Here is a 10,000-nt window from a genome sequence, read left to right on the forward strand (position 1 = left end):
AGGCCTCCAACACATGTGGTGCACGGCCCCCAAGACTTCCTAACGCAATTTGAAACACTTTAAAACATAAATCATCACAGTATTTGACTTCAAGCTTCCATATACGTGTTTTTTTTTTCTTTTTTTTTAAAAAATTCCAAGATTTTCACCAATAGTGGTGATTGTTGTCATCGGAAAGATTTTTTCTACGGATGTCTCTTTGCAGTGAGGCCTATATCATTTGAATCCTCTTTCTTTTAAGCCGCCAAATACACCAAAAGATTCTCTTTTGAGGCAATTTTGAAAATTCATTAAGATTACTCATGCAACACATATGGTGACGGTTCATATTGAAAAAAAATTGGTTTTTAACAGCTTACAATTCAAGCCAATGTTATATTGATTCTTCGACCGTTCAAGCCAAAAAATACCTACTTCCTCTCAGGATTCTGCAACAACAAAAAATGGGTGCAACACATGTGGTGATGTGTTTTTCATCCAGTCTACTGCAATACCTTGTGTGTGTGTGTGTGTGTGGGGAGTTTGAGAAAAATTTAGTGGCAATATCAAATGTAATATCAGAATTGAAAAAAAGTATCTAGAGAGTAACATAGTCACACATAACTTGTTTTTTACACATCTTTATTTACATCACTGATCTACAGCACTTACATTATCCCAGAGAGAAATATAAAGTTAGCGGTTCCCTGACAAGGCAACATAACTTTATCATTCATTCCAATTTAGATCCTGCCTGCCTGTTCATGTAGTGGCTTTACTCTGGCAAAAAAGCCATGCTTGATCAGAGCCAGTCAAGGTCTCTGGCCTCACCAAACTGGAACTTATTTACACCATAATCAAAGGTAAGTTCTTCCCCTTCGCTGATGTCCTGCTTTGCGACAAAGAGGATATAATCTCTCTTATCCCCATCCAAGTCAAGCCTCTTAGAAAGAGGCTTGAGGTTTGGCTTTCTTGAGTGGTTAATGAGCCTGCCTTTTACGTCTATATCTGGGTGACATTGACACTTCTGATGTGCATCAATGCACATTTTCTCTCCGTCTTCGTTTAGAAAAAAGTACATGTAGCCCGTCTCCTCTCCAATGGTGCTCTCATGAACAGCCTGACCTTGAGCTGCGGTGAGAAGGTCACCATGGTAGTCGCACACTACCTCGCCCATCTTGAATGCACGCCTTGTGAATACCCCTCTTCCCTTATCAGGAATGCTCTTGATCTCCAAACCCTTCCATCGTTGGCTACTGACAAGACGCCTGATTCTGGGAGAAGACAGCGGATCTTCGGCTGGTTTCCACGACTGGGTGATCTGGTCGATGTTTGGCAGCGCATGTTTCCAACCCTGCTGCAGGAAAAACCTCTCAATCCGTTTCTTGGAGGGGCAATGGCGTTGGCTCATGTGTTCTGTAAATGAAAAATAACAAAATAAGTTCACAAGTTAATACCTACATCCCAATCACATGCAGTCAAAGATTGTCTGGTAATCATGATGTGGTTATGATAATTTATAATATCCTTACCCAAGGTGTAGTCTTGGCGGAGTTTCCGTTGCTTTTTCACCCAACGGTTGTAGAGCATGCTCTCTCTGTCTTCTTCAACACTCAGAGTAGAAAGGAAGTTGAGGCGTTTCTCTCGAGTTGGTGCAAGATCATCGACTGTCACGGGGAATTCTGTCTGGAAACGATCAAACAGAATCTGGTCTGTCATCTTTTTATTTGCCGATGGTTTGAGTGTCGCTGTTGAGCCACTGCTGTCTTCACTCTGTTCCTCAGAGGGTGAGGGTACCTCGCTGGACGTGGAGGGTCTGTCAGAAGGTCTTTCACTGAAAAAAAGAGAATATTACATCAATTTTCAATACGGATATGCAGACAGGGTCCATTGTCTAAGAAACATGTTGTCATTCAATGCTGATGTGCTTACCTTGATCCAAGACGCTTGATGAGTTCTGTGGCCTTGATCAAATCAGATATCTGTTTAATCTGATAATGACCCTCTGCAGTTGCCACAGTATGACTCAGGTAGTTGCTGGAGAGTTTTTTGTCCCCTGCTTCAAAACACTCAGAGACTGTTGCTGTCTTGAAGACTTTCCGAACCTCATCGCTGTTCACATCTGGGAGTTTGTATCTAATAATGACAAGAAAAAAGGAACAATGTTATGATCATTTTATAAACATTAAGGGAGGAAAAGGCTCACCTCAGAAATGTTTTTAAAAAACCAAGTCTGTTTGAATCTAGCTTTTAATAGTTAACACAGGACTTACTTGGTATGCAGCCGACTGAGATGCAGGGAGGGATTCTCGATTCGCGAGCCAGCCAGATTCAGGAAGAACGGTTCCTCAGCATTTTCGACCACTTTCTCACCATCAGTTGCCCTCTGTTCCATCTTTCGCCGTTTAGGTGCCTTCTGGCCATCTCCTCTGCAACCTTGCTTCATGTGTTCTCTGACACACTCGTAGTAGGCTTCAAACCAGGCTTCTTGCTCTTGATCCAAGACGAAGGCTGCTGGCTGTTGGGCTGCCGTCTTGTGCTTCTTGACGAGAACCACGGTACCACCGGAGCCTTTCTTAACCCGCTTATGCCATTCGCCGACCTGTGGATGGATCCAGGAGAGATTGCATGAGTTGTGTCTGAAAATATAGTTTATTTTACAATATTACATTTCTTGTTTATTTTACATTAATAATCATTAATCATCTCACCGTCATTCCTGTAACCACCCCAGGCCTTTGCAGATGCTTCAGTATGATCAGGGCGATTAGGTACCTTTGCACAGTTGTGCATTCACTCTGCGAGAGATCGTCTGTATACCCTTTTGCAGCAATCACTTTCCCAATTGTCACGAGGAAGTCGGGTTTAGCGACCTCTAAGACACGCCAGCAGTCCTCCGGTGTTCTTAACCCATCACGTATATATCCGGACCTAACAAAAAACAAAACACAAAAGATATTATTGAAATTGTTTGCATACATACATTTTTTGTTCATTTTTGTTTTTAAAGGATATTTCCTGTATTTTACAACCTGGGCCCTGTGTTCTCATCTCCTGACATCTAAATAAATGGTGACCATTTTAATTTTTAAAATTGCTCCAGTCGGGAGTTATGGACCAGCCAATATTGCAAAGTTTTTTTCCACAAAAAGCTTGTTTCAATGCAATGTCAATGGGAACACTTTGAAATGTCAAAATATGAAGTCAGGTGCAGGGCTAAATGTTTTTTTTTTCACATTTTAATGGGGTTAAAATGAGTGACGCAACACCGTCTGACTTTGTATTTTGAAATTTCAAAGTGTTCCCATTGACATTGCATTGAAATAAGCTTAGTTTGGGAAGAACGTCATTTTGGCTGGTCCATAACTCCCGACAGGAGCAATTTTAAAAACTTAAAATGTCACCACTCATTTAGATGTCAGGAGATGAGAACAGGGCCCAGGTTGTAAAGTACAGCAAATATCCTTTAAGCATATGTTATCTCACCTTATTGCAACCCGTTTACTACCAATACCTTTCGAGAAAAAAATGAAGAGGAAGATATTTATATGAAGATATAAGAATGAAGCTATTAATCTCACCTGATGGAAACCCTTTCAATGCCAATTCCTTTGGCGAGTTCTTTCATTTTTTTCTGTAGAAACTCCACATACAGCTTAGCTTGTTGATGGAGTTCTGGGTTGGTTTTATAAAGATTTGTATTGACTGTGTGATAATCAATAAATCTTTTCATAGCCTTGACATAGTTATTTCTTGTTTGGTGTGTCTGTCCGGCTTCTTTTAGCAGGCGGAAATAGTTGTTCGTCTTCAGCCTATCTCGAACAAATTCCAACGATGGTTGGCTCGCATCAAAAAAGTAGAGCATCCTTGCCACGTTTTCAACCTGAAGATAAAAGAGGAACATTAACAGGATTAAAAGTGCTGTCAAACTAAAGGCCCACTCCAGCCTTGGTACAAGTTAATTTCAAATGAATTCTTACCCCAAAAGGATCTCTGTAACAACATGTACAGTATATACAGACCCATTCCACAACATTTAGAATATGGTTTAAAAGTTCATTTATTTCATTAATTAAACTCAGTTTTCAGTTTTTGTCTATATATGTCCAGTAGTCTTTCCATAACACTCTTTCCCAATGTAACTTCTTTCAGTTGCATACAAATCAATGCTGTGTGTAAGTTGCTTGGTTTGTGAGCAGGCTGACAAAAAACTACTGGACGTTATGACATTATGACATTACCTCTTGTTTGCAGTTTTCAAAGGAGAGCTCAGTTTTCAGGTAGTCCATGAATTCTTTCAGCAAGGGATGGTCCAGATCATGCTTTTGGTACAACCCCATCTTTGCCATGTTAGCACGTGTCGGGTTTTTCCAGCCTGTCGCTTCTCTAAAAGACAGAAAAAAATCAACCAGTTAGAATCATTATCATTCCATCACTTATTCGACCATAGATATACAAATAACCTTTGTAGTAAATATACAGATTTGTAGAATATGCAAGGAAAGAGAACAAGCGGCATGAATATACATTCAATGGGCAGATATATGCAAGGTATGGCAGCAATAGGTGTGTGTCTGTTTGTGTGTGGGGGGTGGGTGTGGGTAGGTGGGTGTCTCTGTGTGTGTGTGGGTGGGTGGGTGGGCTTGAGAGAGAGAGAGAGAGAGAGAGAGAGAGAGAGAGAGAGAGAGAGAGAGAGAGAGAGAGAGAGAGAGAGAGAGATGAATAGGTTCTTACTTTGGATTTGCTTTGGTGCTAGAGTCTGAACTCTGGTCTTGATCGCTTGTCTGATCACTGTCCGTTGTCTGATCACTGTCTGTCTGTTCTTGGCTGATCGCAGCATCCACCACGGTTTGGCTTGCACAAGGAAGTATAGGAGAATCCTCTTCTGGAATGTTCACAACATTCATTTGACGTTTCTGAAGCTCCTCGATAAGCCTGAAAAAATAAGTTACAGTTAGTATTAGGGCTGTAAAAGTTAATGCATTAACTCATGTGATTAATCTGATAAAATGAGTGCGTTAAAAAATAATTAGCTCGGATTAATCTGGTGAGCTAAATTGCTAAAAAACAGCCTGAAACAGGGACAACATGATCAGTTTCTTTAGGGTTTTTTGTTCACTGTTAAGACTGCCAATGTAATCATAACCCACAAAAGCAGCTATCATCGATTCTACATTACTGATGCATGGGTTCAAAAGTTTATGAAATTGTTGTGGGCTACCTGTAATGTATTAGTTACATTATTAGTTTTTTTCTGTAGCTTATAAGTTCGTTGAGTTCGTTATGAGTTGATATTCAACAAAATAACCTGTATAAATACCATACTGCTTGTTCAGGTCTGACCAATATTAATATTCATGTTCCTTTCTGTGGTGATATATGTTGGCCATGGCAAGTTGCATGTATAGTCAGTCGCACAGCACTGTTTGTTGAAGTACAGTGGTACTGGGTGTAGTTCCATCCATCCATCCATTATCTGGACCGCTTATCCTGCTCTCAGGGTCATTGGGCAGTCATTGGGCAGCAGGCCACCACATGGGGCTGATACACACACACACATTCATACCTAGGGGCAATGTAGTATGGCCGATTCACCAGAGCTAGCACATGTCTTTGGACTGTGGGAGGAAACCAGAGCAATCAGAGGAAACCCACGCAGACACAGGGAGAACATGCAAACTCCACTACCCCTGGGCTCAAGCCCAGCACCTTCTTGCTGTAAGGCAACCGCGCTAACCACTGCCTGGGTGTACTCCACCGGGTATAAATGTCTTTGTTAGCATGGTGATAGTGCCGGTGGTTATGGGGTCACAAAGGTCCTGTATGACAATAACAGAATACATTTTAAAGGTGAGATTTGTGATTTTTTTTTCTGATCTGTCCTTTGAGATGAACTACAAACCAGGTGTAGCAGCCATTGTTGCTGGTGTGCCGTCAGCTCAGCAGTGAAGTTCCCACCCTTGTAGAAATGGATCCTGGGGACCAAAGCTAACACAGACAGTCTGATGTATTACTAACTACATCACACTATATGGGAACACGTGTGCGGTCGTATTGATTGTGGAATCGGTAGAATAGCTGTCCAAGACAAGCATCACCACATCATCATCATCACATTTCAGTCCTGTTTCCTGTTAAATAGAAATGTGTCTGTGAACAGCGTATTATGGAGAGTGTCTCTAGTCGTGGTAAAGAGACTAGTTAGTATTATGTAATCTGACTGCATGGTCCAGATGTATAAGCTAATTATTCGTTGAGAAAAATCTGTGAAGTGCTGCTGTTTTGACAAATGCACTTTCCATACCTTCTGATGTTTACCCTCTGTGTCCATCTTCTGTCTTGTTGAGGTGGTGAGTGGTTGTTCATTGTCAGGTTTTGCATCAAGCTGCCCAGATCTGCACGTCAAAATCAGTGTTCTGTCGGTCCGTGGTGGTGTAGCGGTCTAAGCATCGGCTCTGTGTCGATGCAGTTGCCCACTGGGGACTGGGGTTCGCGCCCCGGTCTCGTCAGATCCGACTATGGCCGGATTTGACGAAGCAGCGATCATTGGCAACGCTGTCTTCGGGAGGAGGGGGGCGGAGTCGGCTTGTGTTCGTCACGTCAATGCGTCTCTGTGTGTGTCGGAAAAAACAGTGCTTCGGCCTGGAGTCGCCTTGTCACCAAAGTGGGGAGGCGCTCTCCTTCCAGACTGCCGGCCCTCGGAGAGATGCAGTTGGCGAACGCATGCAGTACGAGGGTGGGTGTTTGAATTAAAATAGGGATCGATTGGCCACTAAATTGGGAGAAAAAAGGGAAAAATCAGAAATAAATTTATAAAAAAAAAAAATCAGTGTTCTGCAAGTGTTCAACACAAGCCAACTGGCAAGGATACTACTGCCAGATACCCCTCACAGAGTACTGCATGACAGCCCACTACCCCCTTTACAGCACCCAGAGCACCAAGCCTGTTTTGTCTGATATGCTGCCTCGGTACAGACACAGCCTGCGGGTCAGTAGGCCGACCTGAGTCCACGCAGGGGGCATCAGTTATTACTGATGTGAGCGGGTTATTTAGTGGCAATATTTTTAAAACTTAACTGTGGGGGCGTCTGGGTAGTGGGTCTGTTATGTTGCCTACCAACATGGGGCTTGCCAGTTCGAATCCTCGTTTTACCTCCGGCTTGGTCGGGTATCCCTACAGTCACAATTGCAGTGTCTGCGGGTGGGAAGCTGGGTGTGGGTATGTGTCCTGGTCGCTGCATTAGCGCCTGTTCAGGAGCACCTGTTCAGGGGGGAGGGGGAACTGGGGGGAATAGCATGATCCTCCCACGCGCTACGTCCCCCTGGGGAAACTCGTCACTGTCAGGTGAAAAGTGGCTGGCGACTCGACATGTATGGGAGGAGATATGTGGTAGTCTGCAGCCCTCCTCGGATTGGCAGAGGGGGTGGAGCAGCGACCAGGATGGCTTGGAAGAGTGGGGTAATTGGACGGGTACAATTGGGGAGAAAAAGGGGGGGGGGACAGAAAAAGAAAAAACTTAACTGTCTTGCCTGTACTACATATTAAAATGGACTATAGAAAAACCATAGAAACTAGAAAGTGCTATAGTGTTTTCTCGATAATATGTGAACACTATAGCCATGTAGTACAGCATTTCTATAGTAATGTCAGAGGAACACTTTAGTAACACTTTCTACACTAAAACACACTATGGTATTTAGTATTTATATAGTAAGACAAGAATATTTTGATATTTGTTATTGTTTTATGATAAAGAGCTTATAAATGTACTTCATTTTAATTCTCGTAACGGTTATTTCAAGATATTGCTGGTAAAATTTTCTCACCACACTGGCAGACAATATTAGTTTTCAAGGAAGTGTACTTGTTTCATGATTATAAGACGTGTCATCAGGAATTTTCACTAAATGGGAAAGTAAATATCAAAACGAGAAACTTGACTTGAGATAAGAGTAGATGTCTTGAGACAAGTCATGAAACAAGTGCTACTAAGCCCTCCTGAACACCTGATGACTCAAACTTGTGTTTGAGTGTGCAGCTACTTTGCATGTTAGGCCACATGTACACTTTCTGTACAATGATCCTATGTGCTGGCTGTGTGCAGCGTCTAAGCCTGGACCTGATCCACCACTATGAGATGGTGGGTGAGGAGCTGCTGGACCTGGTTAAGGTCTGTGTGTGTCTGCAGCACCTGGAGGTCAGCGCCTTCCTGGACATCAGCACCTTGGAGAGGCTACTGCAGTACAGACTGGATACAAGGAGCAGCCTCAACCACATCAATGTGAGTCAAAAAGACAAATCCAATTAAATTCTCCAGAGTTTGCATATCTAGAAGACGCACAGAACTGTCTCTGAACTGTATTCAGTTGAATATAGGTCAAAAAGGATTTTGCAAATGATCACATTCTGTTTTATTCAAGTTTTACACAGCGTCCCAACTATTTCGGAAATGGGGTTGTAATTTATGGTCCTATTTACGTCACCGTTACACACAAACGCGCATCCATAGACACACACACAGGGGACACACACACACGCACACACAAACACAAAAATACACACAAAGAAAAAGAAATGGATTGACTGACCTTTGTAATGGCTGTGTTGAATCGATGATACCCTTTAAGAGGTCGTACGCAAAGGTTCTGCCATCTTTAAGGAGGGAATGGGTATTTTTCTTCTCGTTGTCAACAGCTGTAGAAATCTCCTCTGCCGTCGCATTCTTCATACAAACACGCTTTAAATGTGTGATGAGGGTTGGCTGTGTTTTCTTACACACAGGACACAGGAGGTAGTGACGATTCTCATTACTAATTGGAAAAAAAGAAAATTGATACCGGTTAAAATAGGTTTGAAGAGGGATTAAAAGATATTTCCTTTATTTTAAAACCTGGCTATAGGGATATCTATCATAAAACCTATTTAGATAATCAGATTTTATCACGGGTGGGCTGGCCCTTTAAAAACTGAAATTCCCCTTTGAAGTTTAAAGGATATTTCCTGTGTGAACCAGCCAAAATGACAAAAATCTTCCCACACTAAGCTTATTTCAATGCAGTGTCAATGGGAAAATTTTAAAAAACCAAAATATGAAGTCAGGCTCAGGCCTTAATGTTATTTTCAATTTTCAATAAGGTTAAAATGAGTGAATTAACACTGTCTGACTTCGTATTTTGAAATACCAGGGGGAAAAGGAGGGAGGGAGGGGGAAGGATATGACTTACGTTTTAGAAGCCATCTTTTCCCATCAAACTGGTCGCATTGAAAAATGGCTCTTTTCAGCTTCTCATGTGCTCTGTGTCTCCTCTGGACGAAATCCTGATAGTTCCTCTAGCCAAACTCCTCTCTCTCCTCTCCTAATGAAGACTGAATGTGGAAGGTGTGGTGAATTCAACTTTTACAGAGAGAAAAGCCCCACCCAACCCCTCAGAGGCTTCTGAGCTGATAGGTCAATTCATCCACTCCCTCAGCCATTCAAACTAGCCCAAAGGTCACCAACGGTCAACAGGCCAATTCATGTTCTAATCTTTCCAAGTACACCTATTGTCTGTGGAAGACCCATTCATCGCTAGTCCTTTGTAAGTACCTACCCCTCTCCCCCACCCTTCTAACACCTACAGGCTGGCTCTGTTCCTGTCTGTCTGCCTGCCTGCCTGCCCTGTGTCTGTGTGCTGTGTTTTCTTACACACAGGACACAGGAGGTAGTGACGATTCTCATTACTAATTGGAAAAAAAGAAAATTGATACCGGTTAAAATAGGTTTGAAGAGGGATTAAAAGATATTTCCTTTATTTTAAAACCTGGCTATAGGGATATCTATCATAAAACCTATTTAGATAATCAGATTTTATCACGGGTGGGCTGGCCCTTTAAAAACTGAAATTCCCCTTTGAAGTTTAAAGGATATTTCCTGTGTGAACCAGCCAAAATGACAAAAATCTTCCCACACTAAGCTTATTTCAATGCAGTGTCAATGGGAAAATTTTAAAAAACCAAAATATGAAGTCAGGCTCAGGCCTT

The 10,000-nt window shown here is 42.2% G+C and overlaps 1 protein-coding gene across 4 annotated transcripts; it reads right to left on the reverse strand.

Moving 5' to 3' along the window:
• Nucleotides 1–619: 619 nt before the first annotated feature.
• On the reverse strand, nt 620–8,688 carry LOC130123032 (uncharacterized). Of its 4 annotated transcripts, XM_056292148.1 has the most exons (10): nt 8,569–8,688; nt 6,284–6,751; nt 4,714–4,914; nt 4,221–4,365; nt 3,561–3,862; nt 2,691–2,910; nt 2,253–2,581; nt 1,912–2,115; nt 1,512–1,813; nt 620–1,395 (listed from the first exon to the last, which is right to left on the reverse strand). In XM_056292148.1, the coding sequence occupies exons 2-10, from the start codon at nt 6,358–6,360 to the stop codon at nt 782–784; spliced, it is 2,394 nt and encodes a 797-aa protein (XP_056148123.1). In that variant the 5' UTR covers nt 6,361–6,751; nt 8,569–8,688; the 3' UTR covers nt 620–781. The 4 variants fall into 4 exon arrangements, with proteins under 4 accessions (XP_056148123.1, XP_056148122.1, XP_056148124.1 ...); XM_056292147.1 differs by lacking the exon at nt 8,569–8,688 and having other exon boundaries at nt 6,284–6,974; XM_056292149.1 differs by lacking the exons at nt 6,284–6,751; nt 8,569–8,688 and adding an exon at nt 5,882–5,933.
• Nucleotides 8,689–10,000: the final 1,312 nt, after the last annotated feature.

The sequence above is a fragment of the Lampris incognitus genome, chromosome 13 (genome assembly GCF_029633865.1).
Source record: "Lampris incognitus isolate fLamInc1 chromosome 13, fLamInc1.hap2, whole genome shotgun sequence".
NCBI lineage: Eukaryota > Metazoa > Chordata > Actinopteri > Lampriformes > Lampridae > Lampris > Lampris incognitus.

Coding starts and splice junctions, on each gene's coding strand:
- LOC130123032 (XM_056292148.1), bottom strand. CDS start 6,360: ATGCAAAACCTGACAATGAACAACCACTCACCACCTCAACAAGACAGA. Junction 4,915..6,283: donor CAGAGGGTAAACATCAGAAG/GTATGGAAAGTG, acceptor TTATTTTTTCAG/GCTTATCGAGGAGCTTCAGA. Junction 1,814..1,911: donor ATCAAGCGTCTTGGATCAAG/GTAAGCACATCA, acceptor TCTTTTTTTCAG/TGAAAGACCTTCTGACAGAC.